General features: G+C 35.8%; 1 protein-coding gene across 1 annotated transcript in view; it reads right to left on the bottom strand.

The window, feature by feature from the left end:
- Positions 1-6,517: 6,517 nt before the first annotated feature.
- Positions 6,518-16,961, bottom strand: part of LOC107575473 (protein FAM102A-like) — a gene marked incomplete at its 5' end in the record, with an annotated part of 11,495 nt that continues 1,051 nt past the window's right edge. Inside the window, 8 exons of the mRNA XM_016261847.1 lie at positions 6,518-6,746; positions 8,574-8,742; positions 10,056-10,157; positions 10,812-10,942; positions 11,041-11,087; positions 11,709-11,825; positions 16,161-16,190; positions 16,395-16,568. Of these exons, the coding sequence (XP_016117333.1) occupies positions 6,524-6,746; positions 8,574-8,742; positions 10,056-10,157; positions 10,812-10,942; positions 11,041-11,087; positions 11,709-11,825; positions 16,161-16,190; positions 16,395-16,568 (993 nt within the window). The remainder of the gene's footprint in view (positions 6,747-8,573; positions 8,743-10,055; positions 10,158-10,811; positions 10,943-11,040; positions 11,088-11,708; positions 11,826-16,160; positions 16,191-16,394; positions 16,569-16,961) is intronic.

The raw sequence follows: 16,961 nt of genomic DNA, 5'->3' as shown, positions 1-16,961 counted from the left end.
GGTGTTCGGCCAATCACAATGCACTGGGTCAGCTGGCCAATCAGAGCAGACTGCGCTTGTCGGAAGGAGGGACTTTGTAGAAAACGAAGCGTTTGAGAGAGGCGGGGCATAGAGGACCTACAATAATGTACAGTATTTGAAAAATAATGTGTTTTTTTTAAACATTAAAGCATGTCAACATATTCTGTTACACCAAATACACAAAATAATGATCTTTAAAATAGCATCATATGACCCCTTTAACACCTCTTTTCACTTTGTGATAGTTCTGAGGCTAAATATAGATTTAAAATCATAACAATAAATAGTTTAATAGCTACGATACTGTTTTTGAAATCAAATCTTTGCATAGCTATGACAGGAAACACTGGCATCTAACCATGCCTTGGGGGGAAAAACTGTTAATCTTGAAAAATAAAGCAAACACATTAACCCAAACAGGAAATAAAACAGTTATCGAATAAACATGTGTCCTATTCTGTGTCCTAAACCCCTGAAACATTGTCTTATATTTTAGAGCAGTTATTAAACCTGTAAGTTATGGGTGTATATATGTGTGTGTACGTATGTGTGTGTGTGTGTATATACGTGTGTGTATGTATATGTGTGTGTGTGTGTGTGTGTGTGTGCACGTATGTGTGTGTCTATGTATGTGTGTGTGTATATATGTATGTGTGTGTGTATATATGTGTGTGTGTGTGTGTATATATGTGTGTGTGTGTGTGTATGTATGTATATGTGTGTATGTATGTATATGTGTGTGTGTATGTATGTATATGTGTGTGTGTATGTATATGTGTGTGTGTATGTATGTATATGTGTGTAGTGTATGTCACTAATTTGGTTCTCCCGTCGTAAAGAGAGAGAGATTTCTGCAGATCGACTTGGTTGTAGAAGACTGTTTACGGAGCATAAAAATGATTACACGTACACGTACCTAAACAACAAGCAGGTAAAACCATCCTAATGAACACTAGCTCCATCAAAAGAACGAGCCCTTATTCCACGGATAAAGTGAATAATCTCACGATGACCGTGGGATACTGATATTACAGTTGTCTCTAGCTGGAGACTCAATCGGGTTACAAAAAATGATGTCAAGAAACGACACTGGCCATTTCGTTGGGTCGTTTGTAAAGTCACAGATACTGTACAGACAATACAGCTCAGTTTTTTATGTATCTTGCTCTGTTGAACAGCAAAAGTGACTTTACTAGGCTATACTGGATTAACAGCATGCATCTCCTGTCAGCGGGAAAGCTGCGCCCCCAGCTATCACAAGACCCGAGCAAGTCCGTGGTTGACACCCTCTCATTAGCATGTTGCACAGAGGAGAAATAAATGCGGAACTACATTCAGAAATAAATGAGTGATCAAAAGAAAATAGTTAGGATGAGTTTAGCATTTCCTTAAACATTTTCCATTTGCCCACCAATTTATTTGATTTATTTGCCCATCGTATTTATTTATCCAGCGTATGGAGGACGAAACCTGCAAAAACAATAAATAAATAAATGCACAAATAAATATGCAAATAAATAAATGTGTGTATAAATACACAAATTATTGTTTAAATACATATAGAAATAATTAAACATGTGATTAAAGTAGGCAAATAAATAAAATAAATCTCTCCACTTAAAATCGTTTATGATTTAGCTTGCTCATGATTATAACTACAAAACTAACCCTATGAAAAAGTGTAAGATAATAATCAGTCCCCTTGACTGATGACGTTAATACGCATGCAAACGCTCACGCGCGTCACACACGATCCAACTTAGGACAACTTTGATGAAAGGTTTTGATCCACTTCAAATGTTGTATAAATGGAAATCAAATTTGTTTGCTGAGGTGTGAGTGCTGTACAATTTTTGAAAAGAAACGAATAAGCGAGGATGCTTTAAATGATCAAAGTAAAGGTGACAGTAAAGACATTTATAATGTCAAAAGATTTCTGCTTCAAAAAAATGCTGTTCTTTTGACTTTTATTCTTCAGTGAATCCTGACGGTTTTCACAAATATATTAAACCATTTTCAACACTGATAATACTTAGAAATGTTTCTTGAGCATGTCAGCATATTAGGATGTGATACTGAAGACTGGAGTAATGATGCTGAAAATTCAGCTCTGAACACTGGAATAAATCACATTTTACAATATATTACAATGGACTACAGTCTGTCGTATTAAATTATAATATTTCACTGTATTTTTGATCAAATAAATGCAGCCTTGGTGAGCAAAAGAGACTCGTTTCAAAAACATTTTAAAAAATTGTACTGACCACTGTTTCTTAATTGGCTTTAACAATTAAAATATGGCTTATAAATATAATACAAAATATATAAACAAAATGGATCATTTAGTTTCTTAAACTTTATTAAAAGCACATTTGAGATTCACAAAAATAGTGCGCTACATACAAACACAAGTGAATTTCATTAAAATTACAGACGTTTATTAAGTTATAGGTCTATCTTATTAATATAGCATTAAAATGTTAGCTTATTTGCAAGAGATATGAAGGGCTTGTGCATTTTGAACTCTTTAACTCGCTCCAAAGTTAAAGAACAAGTAAAGATCTCAGTGTTTGGTGCTGAACAGATGAACGTCATTCTGCTTGTGTTCAGTGCTAACGTCGTGCACTGTGGTTTAGATGGGGCACAAATCAATGCCAATCTGGAGTATGTTCACATTACAATAAATGAGAGAACTCCTGTTTGAAAGCTTAAAGAGAATGGAAATATATGAATAAAGCAGACAAAAGACTGGTACAAGCACTCAGTTCACACGAGCAGCACCAAAGAGTCGCTCACAGCTTATCAAGTGCACTTGAGAAACACAAAACACACGTCATCTGCAGCAAAAGCAGCTCCAGCACAATCTGTCTCGAGGGATTGTTTTGTGATGGAAAATAACCAGCCAGCTGGTTCTGAGAAATACAGAGTTCCTCTGTACTGGAAAAATCAGGCCGAGCCATCACGAGGCCTGCAAAACTCACTTTCAAAGTGATAAAGAGCAACTTTACTGTCCTGATATGAACCAGCGGTGGCTGGAATCATTTATGATATTGTGAATAATCAAACATCCATCGGTGCTGCCACTGACTGCACTGAGTCACACTAAACATCAACAGCTGGCGATATAGCTTTTCCCAATAAACACGTTCTTACAGAAGCTGTATTTCAAAATATTAGCTATTTTGTATTTAGTTGTATGCAGTTTGGCCCCCAAAAGTATTTGGGTGAATCTCATGAAACCTCGCAAAAAAAGCCCAGGTCATATTTCATCTCAAAATCTGAATTTACTGAGAAAAGAAAGACTATTTTATGACATTTAAGAAAATTCCCCCGAAATTCTTGAAATGCAAAATAATAATAACAATAGTTAAAAAAAAAAAATTTAAAATGAAGAAAAAATAAAATAATAAAATGGTAATAGTAATGTGAAAAATAAAAAAATAAAGCAATTATTTAAATGAAAATAATCATTGTGAATACAGAATAATGGGAATTATTTGTGATGGGAATTCGAAAAATGCTTTTCATTGTTACAATACAAAAAAAAACCATCCATCGGTGCTGCCACTGACTGCACTGAGTCACACTAAACATCAACAGCTGGCGATATAGCTTTTCCCAATAAACACGTTCTTACAGAAGCTGTATTTCAAAATATTAGCTATTTTGTATTTAGTTGTATGCAGTTTGGCCCCCAAAAGTATTTGGGTGAATCTCATGAAACCTCGCAAAAAAAGCCCAGGTCATATTTCATCTCAAAATCTGAATTTACTGAGAAAAGAAAGACTATTTTATGACATTTAAGAAAATTCCCCCGAAATTCTTGAAATGCAAAATAATAATAACAATAGTTAAAAAAAAAAAATTTTTAATGAAGAAAAAAAAAAATAATAAAATGGTAATAGTAATGTGAAAAATAAAAAAATAAAGCAATTATTTAAATGAAAATAATCATTGTGAATACAGAATAATGGGAATTATTTGTGATGGGAATTAGAAAAATGCTTTTCATTGTTACAATACAAAAAAAAATGAATAACGATAAAATAAAAATCTAAAGGAACAGTTCAAGAACAAATGAAAACTTGCTGAAAATGTAGTCATCCTCAGATGTAGATGAGTTTGTTTCTTGAATATGGAAATACAAAAATGCTTTTCACTTCTCCAGATGTTAACTGATGGACTGGAGTGCTGTGGATTATTGTGATGTTTTTTTCAGCTCTCATTCTGACGGCACCCATTCACTGCAGAGCATCCATTGCTGAGACACTGATGCAATGCTGCATTTCTCCAAATCTGATGAAGAAACAAACTCATCCTGATCTTGAATGACCCGAGGAAATTTTCATTTTCGGGGGAAAATATTCCTTTAATTTATATCTAAAATAGGTTTCATTTTCTCTTTATAAAAGAATTTCTTCTCATTTTGATTTTGAGGTACAATGTGACCTGGACAGTTTTGGGGAGATTCTCTTATAAAGCGCATTAAACTGGTTTTATAACACTAGAATCTGTAGGGAGGGAGTTTTGTGTTGCACAGCAACAAGTTTAAAGATGAGACTGAGGACAACAGACAGCAGTGGGTCAGAGAACATCTGGTCTTTTCACAGCACTCAGACCGGCTGATGCTCCAGGAAAAGCCCACCTAAAGAGCCCAATCATGACAAAACTTAGTGTTCACCGCAAATGAAAAACATGGCATCAGACTCGGACGACAGCAAAACACAAGTGCACTTACAGACGTGAAAGGAAGAAACAGACGAGACAAAACACACACACACACAGTATGCAGCTGGACGCAGGTGGTATGCATGGAAGCCTGTTTCCAACACCGAATTCAAAAGATAATTGCCACTTTTGAATTTCACAATTTGGACTTTGTTTCTAGCAAATCTGAGGGGAAAAAGGAGAGAGAATCAGAATTGCAAGGAAAAAGTTTCAAAATTGTGAGATGCAAACTCTAAGTGGAAAAAAAGAACTGCGAGATTTCAATTCAGAATTCTGCCTTTCTTTCTGAGTTTACTTCTCAATTCTCAATTCAATTTCCACCACGGAACAAAAAATGTAAAATTTATAATTGCAACTTTTTCTCAGAATTGTGAGTTTATATCTCGCAATTCTGAAATTATATCTTGCTGTTTTGAACTTAAATGTTGCAATTCTTACTTTTTTCTCAGAACTGTGAGGGGAAAAAGTCAGAACTTTGAGATAAAAATCCAGTTACCTTTTTTTTTCTTTTAGAAAATGTTCCTGTCAGAAACATGCTTCCACAGATATAAGATCAGTTCTCTATCCAGAAGAAAAATTGTTGTGTTGTGCAGCATCTGGGAGAAAAGTGTCATGCTGGTTTGCTTCAGGTATCTGCAGTGGTTTGGCACTTAAACGAACTGCGAGATTTCAATTCAGAATTCTGCCTTTCTTTCTGAGTTTACTTCTCAATTCTCAATTCAATTTCCACCACGGAACAAAAAATGTCAAATTTATAATTGCAACTTTTTCTCAGAATTGTGAGTTTATATCTCGCAATTCAGAAATTATATCTTGCCGTTTTGAACTTAAATGTTGCAATTCTTACTTTTTTCTCAGAACTGTGAGGGGAAAAAGTCAGAACTTTGAGATAAAAATCCAGTTACCTTTTTTTTCTTTTAGAAAATGTTCCTGTCAGAAACATGCTTCCACAGATATAAGATCAATTCTCTATCCAGAAGAAAAATTGTTGTGTTGTGCAGCATCTGGGAGAAAAGTGTCATGCTGGTTTGCTTCAGGTATCTGCAGTGGTTTGGCACTTAAACATTTATCTGGACTATTTTTAAGTGGGAGAACTTGCACAATTGGTGGCTGACTAAATACTTTTTTTCCCCACTGTATATATATATATATTATTGCATGTTTACATAATTTTATGTATTATATATATATATAAAATTTGCATTTTATCTGCAATATACACAATATATAGATAAATAAAATATTAAAATTTTTGCTGATTGTTTATTATGTATTTGCAATACATAATTTACATATGTAAGTTTAATAAATATATATATATAATATGAGTTTAATATATATAATATCTTATTAAAATACATTTGCAGATTTGTGTATAAATACTATTTCAAAATGTATTATCATTTAAATACCCGAATCAATACTGGAAATACAAAACAAAAACTCAATGAAACAAAAACAAAAGTATAAATATTTTATATAATTTTGTAGTTTTATTTATCTATGTTTTTTATTATATTATTTGTAGATTATTTATATATACAGTGGGTATATATATATATATATAAAATGATGATAAAATATTTGTTTATTTATTTTCAGATATATTTTCAGTATACAAATAAAGTGTGTATTATCATTTAAATACCTGCATCAAGACTGGAAATACAAAAATAGATCTGCAATAAATCATTTCAGTAATCATGCTTGATTTTTCTTAAAGCCGCACCTAGCTGCCAAAGTTTAAGCTCTTGTTTTGGTGCAATAATTATTAGTTACTTAAGCGGACGCGAGTATTTCCACAGCAAACGTGCAATACATCAGTGTTCAGACGCTGGTCATGGATCAGCTGAGATGAAGTTTGATTGTCACCTTCATTGTTACTGATGTCAGAAAAGTTCTGACTCTGGACGATCTTCTCCACGATGTCGTCTGCGTCCATACGCGTGTCGTTGACCCAGGTCGGGCGATCCTCCACCGAATCCTGCTTCCTCCTGCCATACACAGAAGGAAATGCCAGTTACATTTACTGTTAGGGCTGCACGATAAATCGCAATGAAATCTTGTGATTTCGTGATTAGGCAAAAGCTGGGATTGTCAAGCGCATCTTTCAGTGAAGCACGGTTCTGTGATCAGTAGTAAATCTCCATCCAAAGGCCAGAGAAACTCCACATTAGTGCTGGGCGGTATGACCAAAAATTTGTCACTGTATTTTTCAAAATTATACCAGTTCCTCCGAGACCTCTCAGTGGTCTTACAGGCCATACAGAGAGATCCGTTTGAGCCTTTACACACAGTTGAGCTTAGTGCCGTTTCCATGAAGACAGTCCTCCTGACCACGCTCACCTCTGTCAAGACAGTGGGGGATCTACAAGCCCTCTTCATTAACGAAACATGTCTAGAGTTTGGACCGGCAGACCCTCACATGGGCCTGAGACCCCAGGCCAACTATATGTAATGGTAAGTTTCCCAGAGGATAGTGCTGGACGGTATGATCAAAAATGTATATCACGGTATTTTTCTCAATTATACCGGTTTCACGGTACATGAGGGTATTTTTTTTTCATGCATGACCAGGTGTTAACCATATTTTCTACTGATTGAGAGAGGAAATACTGCAGCATATTGACTTAGAATGACGAGTCGGCTGCGGTGCGGCCAACTGAATGCGCTGCTTCTTTGCCGCTCACTGCACAGAACACACGCAGAGAGAGGCGACACTTCTCCGGGAAAGTCAGACCTCGCGTTCGAGGGACAGCACTGGTGAAATCTTCCAACTGAACCATAGCTAAGCTTTATCCAGAAAAGACTCTAGGTTTGTCAGTATGAATATTCTATGGAAAAAAGCCGCTAAAAGGGTCTGAAAGTTGCTAAATGTAGTGCTAAAGTCGTGCTTGTGTGTGGGAGATGCGGGAGCTGATGGCAGGGGGCGGTGGATATTTGTGGAGGTCAGTGTGGATATTGTGGATGAGTTCTTCTGTGTCATCACGTTCTATTAGTTCTACAGCTTCAGTTTCTGAACTTTCACGCTTAGTAACACATACAGCTGTGCCCTCACCACAGTGCAACAGTGAAAAGGGACCCCTTTCAAACAGTGTCGCGTTCCGAACGTTGTTCCGAACGACATACACCAGTATTGCGGTATTTTAAAAATTCATATCATAACAAAAATAAACACCGGTATTCGGTATGAACCGGTATACCGCCCAGCACTACTCCGCATACACCCAGGAAATCTCTATAGATGTAACTGCTTTCATTGATTCAACGTGACTAATAAACACATGACTACGACAATATATGATTCATGAGTTCTTATTATAATAAAGTATATAATAATGCAATGCTTTTATCAGTGCTTGGAATACTATGAAATATGTTGTGTGCCTTATTCTGTGTAAGAAGCCACATCATCTCACAGAAGGATTTATTTCAAACACTCGACTGACGTTATGAAGTGAGTTTGGAGTAAAAATATGTTATTAAATGTGGTGTTTTCACGTGCTTTCAGATGGAGCAGCATTTACTTCACAGAGCCGTAGTTCACTGAGAAGCTATGCAAACAGCTGTCATTATCGCGAACGATTTCTTCGATTTCATTAGTGCACGATTAAATTGTCTGCGATTTTTTTGCGTACCTCGTCAGTGATCTACGGCTCTGTGTAGTAAATGCCGCTCCATCTGAAAGCACGTGCTGGAGATTTACTACTGATCACAGAACCGGCTTTACTGACGAGATGTGCATGACTATCGCATTCCATTAATCGTGCAGGCCTATTTACTGTGGCACATTTTGTTTCTGCCGGCTGCCGTGGCCGTACCGTGGTGGTCTGTTGGAGGGTAAGATGGGCCGCGGGGGTCGCGGAGGCCGCTCGGGACGGGTGTCGCTCTCAGACGGGGGGTCGGCGCTCACGCTGCTGCCTGAAGATGTGTTCCTGCGATGGGTCAGATCAGACAGACTGGAGGAGCAGGAGTGTTCGGTGCTGTAGCCTGAGCACACACACACACACACACACAAATGCATGATCAATAAACATCATGCAACACTTCAAGTTCCACATGAAAAGCACCGAAACTTCGCAGAAGTGAGTGATTTTATGACGTTTGTAGGATGCAGAAAGTGGGCGTAGTAAAGCGTGAAAATATATTAGAGCTTCGAACAGAAAAAAGTTGTGGCATTGGCTTTTTATTAATTGATTCGAAGTAGTCAATGAGTGCAAGTTTGTTTCATGAAATGTCATTTCACTCTGACTATCAACCACTTTGACCTTCTCCTGAGAAAAATTTGGACCATCTGTTTTAATTAAAGTGCTAAATGTTGACTATTTACAGAGTTACAGAGAAAAACATCCTACAGCAAATAAACAATAAGAAAGTACTAAAAATCAATAAAAAATACAGTAAAATATGCATGACAATTTATATATCTTATAAAGTTTGACAATTTTTCAATCATCAGTCAAAATCGTATGAAAATGACATGATAAATATTTAAAACATATTTATTAAAACATTTAAACATATTTAATCAATGTTATTTTAGATTCTCTTTTTATTCTTTGTTTTTATTTTTTAAATAATTATATGTATAATTATAATATAATATTATATTATTTAATATTTTGATCTTTTAATTGTAGTTAAAGTTTTAGAAATTGTATTGTGTTTTTGTCATTTTTATTCATAGATATCGACAGACAAACAGATATAGACACGTTTTTATAAATTTTTTCATGTATTTTTGTTTTAGTACATCAAGTTAAACTAAATGAGCTGAAATAAAATGATTTAAAACAAAAAAGTTTTTTTTATATTTTATTTAGTTAACGTATATTTTACCATTTCATTCATTTGACTTTATTAGTAAAGCAAATATTTGTTATGGTTTTAGTTTTAGTTAAACAACTCTGGATTTATTACCTAAAATGTACTTAATCCATGTCATAACTCATTCAGATGCAAAACTGGGCCTGCCATTGCAAAGACAGATTAATTGAAATGCAGCAATAATTTGACAAAGTGCACAAACACGCTGTATGTCCTGGAAAACACTGAGTCGCGTGAAAGCGCTTTAAGTGTCTTTTAAGTGTTTTTGCCGGAAGCGCTCCTGAAGTGTCAGTAGCAGTATGTTAAACAAACATTCCCACACAATAATAGCAGCGTGTCACGACCTAAAGCAGGGAAAAAAGACATCAGCAATCAGCAACTGGCGACGACACGCAAGAAAACGTACAGAATTCACTGGGCTTTCCTTTCTTGGAAAGACAGTCAAGGTAAACACACACACACACACACACACACACCTGATAGTTTGCTCTGCTGACTGGCATAACTTGAGTTGCGTGAATGACCCGAGTGAAACGATTCTTCAGGACTTTGACCCTGATCCACCTCCTCGGGAAGAGCTAAAGAACAAAAACAGACAGAAAAAATCATTCAAAATGACCAAGAAATACTGCACTGAATATAAACAACGATACCACTAACAAAAGAACATAAACATGAAGTATACTGGACATGCACTATGAAATTCTTTGAAATATGTGACCCTGGACCACAAAACCAGTCATAAGGGTAAATTTTTCAAAATTGAGATGTATACATCATCTGAAAGCTGAATAAATAAGCTTTCCATTGATGTATGGTTTGTTAGGATAGGACAATATTTGGCTGAGATGCAACTATTTGAAAATCTGGAATCTGAGGGTGCAAAAAAATCTAAATATTGAGAAAATCATCTTTAAAGTTGTTTAAATGAAGTTCTTAGCAATGCATATTACTAATCAAAAAGTAAGTTTTGATATATTTACGGTAGGAAATTTACAAAATATCTTGATGGAACATGATCTTTACTTAATATCCTAATGATTTTTGGCATAAAAGAAAAATGGATAATTTTGACCCATACAATGTATTGTTGGCTATTGCTACAAATATCCCCCAGCGACTTGTGCTCCAGGGTCACATATTAGGATTTCATTATTACTACTGGCTAATAATTGATTCTCATTCATGTATGTGATAAAATACACCTTTAATAAAGTAATTTTTTTTTTTACCAGAGCCGAGTATAGAAGGTCTCTGTTTAGTCAGTCGGGCCAAAACCTCAGCGGTTCCTTCTCCTTTACAGTCCAGCTGCAGCGAAGGGTCTCGACCGGCCACAGATATACATTTGGCGGTGCTTGGGGGACTAATTATACACAAAACCACACTCGTGAAATCAGTAACATTGCTCATGATGTTTGTTGTAATGTCATTTATCAGCCTGAAGGAGGCTTCAGAGCTCACGTTTTGAAACAGGGATCTCCGGATAAGAGGGTCATTCCGATGGTCACCTTCAAAATGACAGGAAAGAACGTATTAGATTTTCACAGGTAAGCTTTTCATGAAGAATAATGCTTGCATAACTTGCTCCCTAGACTTCGCCTGAATATTTTTTTAAGCAAGATAGAGCCCAGTTCTTGGAACATGACAACCATCACGCAGGAGAGAGAAGAAATATGCGTGCAATCACATTTTGCAATCACAATCATCATATTTAGAAACCTAGGGTTTTATTGTTTTCTTTTTGTTCATATTAAACATGTTAAGTTTCTGTTTTCTTTCTGTTTATATATATATATTAAATTATTTGTTTGTTTATTATTAATTTCTTGCGTTTCTGTCTACTGCCCCTTGTATTTCCATCCCTATTGGCTTGATTTTAAAAATGTGAAGTTCCTGTTTTTATTTATTTATTTATATCTACTGCTCTTTGTTTTTGCACCTCTTTTGGCTTGGTTTTAAGAATGTTAAGTTTCTATTTTACTTATAAAGTAAGTTTCTGTTTTTTTCTTTGTTTATAATTAACTTGTGACTCACTAGAAAATGCTGTTGCTAATGAATGAGATAAATGAGTTTGGGGGGAAAAAACAGCAAGAGTAATGCAGTATGTGAGCTGGTGTTTGACCTCTGACCTTCAGGATGGAGTTGTCCTGCCGGGTGTTCTTGGTGTCGTATCCCTCCAGCAGACAGCAGCGCGCGGTGGAGCCTGAGCCAGCAAACTCTGCCATGTTCAGATCAGCAAAGCCCAGCTGAGAGGATCACACACACACATACAGACCCGGCTGACACTGGCTTTTGTTTATAAGCACAGGATTCCCATCATGCCATGCCAAATGTGAAATATATGCTGATTATAGTTTGGCAGCGTACAGAGCATATGGTGCACATCACTCGTTCCATCCTGCTCTTTCTCAGCCAACAGTTTGTTGAAACTTTGCCTTTCAAAACTAATTTGATTATGAGTTGAACCGAGCTACAGGGGAATACCGGATCCGTCCATACCGGAATATCATAGTCACGACAAAATGAATCACATTTTCCCAGAATAATCCAAATCTGGAGGTAATTGGTAAGTTTGTATTGGTAAGTCTCTTCTGCTCATCAAGGCTGCATGTATTTTTATCAAAAATACAGTAAAAATGTGAAATATTATTAGAATTTAAAATAACTGATTTCTATTTGAATATAGTGTGAAATGTAATTTATTTCTGTGATCAAAGTTGTATTTTCAGCATCATTACTCCAGTCTTCAGTGTCACATGATCTTCAGAAATCATTCTAATATGCCGATTTGCTACTCAAGAAATATTTATTATTACGATCAATGTTAAAAACATTTGTGCTGCTCATATTTTTATGGAAACAGATGAACAGAAAGTTAAAAAGAACAGCATTTTTGTATCATTTCTCTTCTGTGCTTGAATTAAACATAAGTTTGGGTTTCTTTTATTTATTTATTTTATTTATTTATTCTATTCTGTTTTCTATTATTTATTTAAAATGGTCTACTCTCCCTTATTTTCACCCCGTCGGCTTGATTTCTATTTTATTTTTTTCCTTTTTTCCCTCCTTTCTATTTATTTATTTATCATGTTAAGTTAATTTCGTGCATTAATGTGCCTTGTATATTACTGTGCTTGATTTTTAAAATGTGAATTTTCTGTTTTATTTATTTGTTTATTTAAAAATATATATATATTAGAATTTCTATTTACTGTCGCTTGTTTTTGCTCCCGTCGGCTTCATTTAAAAAAATATTATGTTTCTGTTTTACTTGTATGTTTTCAATTATTTTTCTTGTATTTCTGTCTACACGTTTATTTGAAAAAGAACAGCATTTATCTTTATATTATATATGTCTTTACTATTCATTTAAAGCATCCTTGCTTTCAGTTTCTTTTTTCTGTTCTGTTGTGCAACCATAAGTCTCATGACAATGCAAGTCTAAACTTATAATTGCCTGATCTTTTGTTGAACAGATCACTTTTTCTAGTCAATTAATTTCTAGTCATTTCTAGTCAATTAACAGACATTTTCTCAACTAGAGCAACTTACAGTACATTCATTATTTGCTATTTTGACACTAGCGAAGTGTCATTCCTATTGCACGTCTGAACCGGTAAATGTTTAGTAGACGGCTGCTAGTTAAACATCCTGTTGAGTTATTGTCACGTCTCCCCGAGGGTTCACTTCCCTGAACAGCTACCGCTGCCAGATGCATTTATTTAAAGAGCCCTTCTCCTGCAGAGCACAAGTATTTTTAGATCGGGGAAATCCAAACTTAGCCCTGCTGCAGGGGAGAATACAAGGAAATGTTGCTTAACTGGCGGAGAATGAAGCATTCCCACTAGAGCCCGACCGATATATCGTTTTGCCGATATTATCGGCCAATATGAGCCTGTTGCCGATATATTGGTATTGGCGAATATGCCGCCGATATGAAAAATTTTTTTTACAGAACATATAACGCAGATAAAATGCTTGAAATGGTGTAATTACTTAGTTTGTCCAGCAGAGCGCGCTCCATTGTTTGCTACTGGCGACTTGGATAAAACGCTTTTGAAGCTTAAGTCTATGGAAAACCACTGAAACTTTGAACGGCCATATCTCCGTAACGGCGCGGGGGATCCCTTCAGCTCGAGGAACTCTCTCGAACGCAAATTGAGTGTACATCTAGAGGCCCGCTTTAGAATGAGACCACCCCCACGTCGATAGCCCCCGGGGTTCGGGAGTTACGGGTGGTTAAATTCGCGGTCCGGCACTGACTGATCAAGCGATCCCAGGGGGCTACCGACGCGCGGAGGGTGATATTGTATTTATTTACAGAGGTGTATTATGTCACACTTTTCTAGTAAGTTTCGTCTGTGTATGAATGTTCCGAAGTGAAATAAACTTTAACGTAATAAAGTTGAATGGAATTGAATTGAATTAAAGTTGAATAAACTTCAACTTTACTGTTCAGTGCACTGATGTCAGACTCATTTTGGATAATAAAGTTTATTGTTAAATTGTTAAATGCCCTGCCTCCATTACGTATCTCGGTCACGTCATTATAAGTGTTTGATCACCACATTTGAGTGATCATTGCAAAAAATGTGTTTATGTATATATATTCTGTTTATGTATATACTGTATTCTATATATAGTACCAGTCAAATGTGTGGACACACGAATGGGAAAGTGTCCAAACGTTTGACTGGTACTGTACTATAATATACACAAAGAATATCGGCCAATATATCGTTACCGGCCTTTTTTTAACTCCCTAATATTGGTATCGGCCCCAAAAAAAACATATCAGTCGGGCTCTAATTCCCACCTCTGTGCACTATCTAGGGCACTTAAGGGTAACGGCGGGTTAGGCCACGAGTTTGAATGGTATTTTAAGCATTGCTTATGTAAGATAAGAGTCACATGCCTGAAACCTGCGGTCAAATGACCATGGCATCATAACAAGCGTGTAAATCTTGTGACAAGCCAGACAAATGAGTTTAGAACATCATATCGAGGCAAGTTAGTCCCTCCTGTACATGATAATACTGTAAAGTTTAATGTTTTGTTGACTGTAGAGTGTTAATGTGATGTATAACTCCAGCTTGTAAAAGCTTTTCACATGACGCATTGAGACCTAGCTGCAGCATGAAGGCACCTATAGACTAGATTTATTTTATGAGCTTAACGTGATTTCAATGTGTTGCAAGGATGTCAAGAAAAAACAAAGCGTTCGCAAAAACAATGCTTAATTTTGAAATCAAAAGTAGTTCAAATTGGGAATCCACTGACAAATGAAAATATCAGAGAGGCAGTTCCGGTCTTTCATAAATTCAGTTTGCTATTTTACGGCTTGATTTATAATTGGCACGGCTCTTTATAACATATTGTGATGGAAAAACAAGATGAAAGAGAGACCAATCCTGTGCATATTCAAAGCTTTATGCAACAAGGTCAAAGGCATATCATGGCATTCAGATCATAATCATTCCTATATTATGCACACAATATATTTTATGTGGATTAATAAGATGATGCTTGACTTGTACACCACTAATAAAACCAGTGAAATACACTAGCATTCAAAAGTTTCACTAGCAAAAAAAATATTTTAATGTTTTTGGAAGTTTCTTCTGCTCACCATGGCTGCATTTATTTGATTAAAAATACATTTAAAACAGTAATAGTGTGAAATATTATTGCAATTTCAAATAGCTGTTTTCTATGTGAATATATAGTAAAATGAAATTTATTCCTGTGATTTTCAGCATCATTACTCCAGTCTTCAGTGTCACATGATCTTCAGAAATCATTCTAATATGCTGATTTGCTGCTTGAGAAACATTTATGATTATTATCAATGTTGAAAACAGTAGTGCTGCTGTGGAAACTGTGATACATTTTATTTTTCAGGATTCACAGATGAATAGAAAGTTCAGCATTTATTTGGAATAGAAATCTTTTGTCACATAAATGTCTTTACTGTCACTTTGGATCAATTTAATGCATCCTTGTTGAATAAAAGTATTCATTTATTTCTTTAAAAATAAGTATTATTATTTTATAATAATTACTGGGAGTTAAAACTTTTTTATTTTAAAGAGATTTGAATTAATGTTCAATTGAAATTGTTAAATTAATATTTGAGCCTTTGAATGAATGTTAGATTGCACAACCTCCATTCTATATATGTGACCCTGCAGCACAAAAGCAGTGTTAAGTCGCTGGGGGATATTTGTAGCAATAGCCAACAATACATTGTATGGGTCCAAATTATTGATTTTTCTTTTATGTCAAAAACCATTAGGATATTAAGTAAAGATCATGTTCCATGAAGATATTTTGTAAATTTCCTACCGTAAATATAGCAAAACTTAATTTTTGAGTAGTAATATGCATTGCTAAGAACTTCATTTGGACAACTTTAAAGATGATTTTCTCAATATTTCGATTGTTTTGCACCCTCAGATTCCAGATTTTCAAATAGTTGTATCTCGGCCAATATTGTCCTATCCTGACCCTTATGACTGGTTTTGTGGTCCAGGGTCACATATAAATGTACAGTAAGGAAAGATGTGGAAGCTTTCACTCACCTTTGAATATGTTTTTCCTCCTTTGAGTTCCTGTAATGAAAACAGGAAGAGTGTGAAGTTCAGAGACGGGACAAAACGGCATCAATGTTTATCCCAACACACTTAAACACAACCTCACCCTTCATGAGCAACACTTCAAGCCTTTAATTTGAGTTCCAAGTTCAACTCAAACTCGGCAAGACCTCAAACCTAACCTCGCTTCAATGAGACTAAACTGTGAAGAATTCATCTCACCTTCCTGACAGAGACGCGACACACGCAGGGGTCCAGAACGCCGGTGTTGGGGTTGGCGCTCATTTTGCACACAAAGGAGAACCTCTTCCTCCAGCGAACGGCGTTCTGGTGGACTTCTTCTCTGTGGGCGAGAGAACAAAGATCCAGAACTGTTATTTCAAACACACGCTCAAGTCACAGATCCAGACTGAACACTGATGATATGTTGATGTTGGTTGTGATATCGTCTCTCTGCTAATGTTTCAAGCTGTGGGTCTGTTTGTGATGGCCGGTCATGTAGTAAAACGTTTCCAGCCTGTTTGCGACTCGAGAAGATCCAGACGAAGATCCAGATTGAGTATTTACTAGGGCTGTGCGATATGGACAAAAAAACCTATCGCGATTTCTTTGATCAATTTTGCGATTTCGATCTTAATCACGATTTTGACACACACAGACATGCTTTACAGTCATAAATGCATTCAGTGTGAATTTGAAACATATTTCCAAAAGAAAACCAATTAGAGCTTTATCAAAAAGCTGTAACATGTCTCTAGAACAGACATAAGGCAAAATAATCACCAAGTA

The sequence above is a fragment of the Sinocyclocheilus grahami genome, unplaced genomic scaffold (assembly GCF_001515645.1).
Source record: "Sinocyclocheilus grahami isolate Dianchi unplaced genomic scaffold, SAMN03320097.WGS_v1.1 scaffold2667.1, whole genome shotgun sequence".
Taxonomy (NCBI): Eukaryota; Metazoa; Chordata; class Actinopteri; order Cypriniformes; family Cyprinidae; genus Sinocyclocheilus; species Sinocyclocheilus grahami.
Note: the sequence above shows the minus strand (reverse complement) of the source record. Positions and strands in the feature narration are given on the sequence as shown.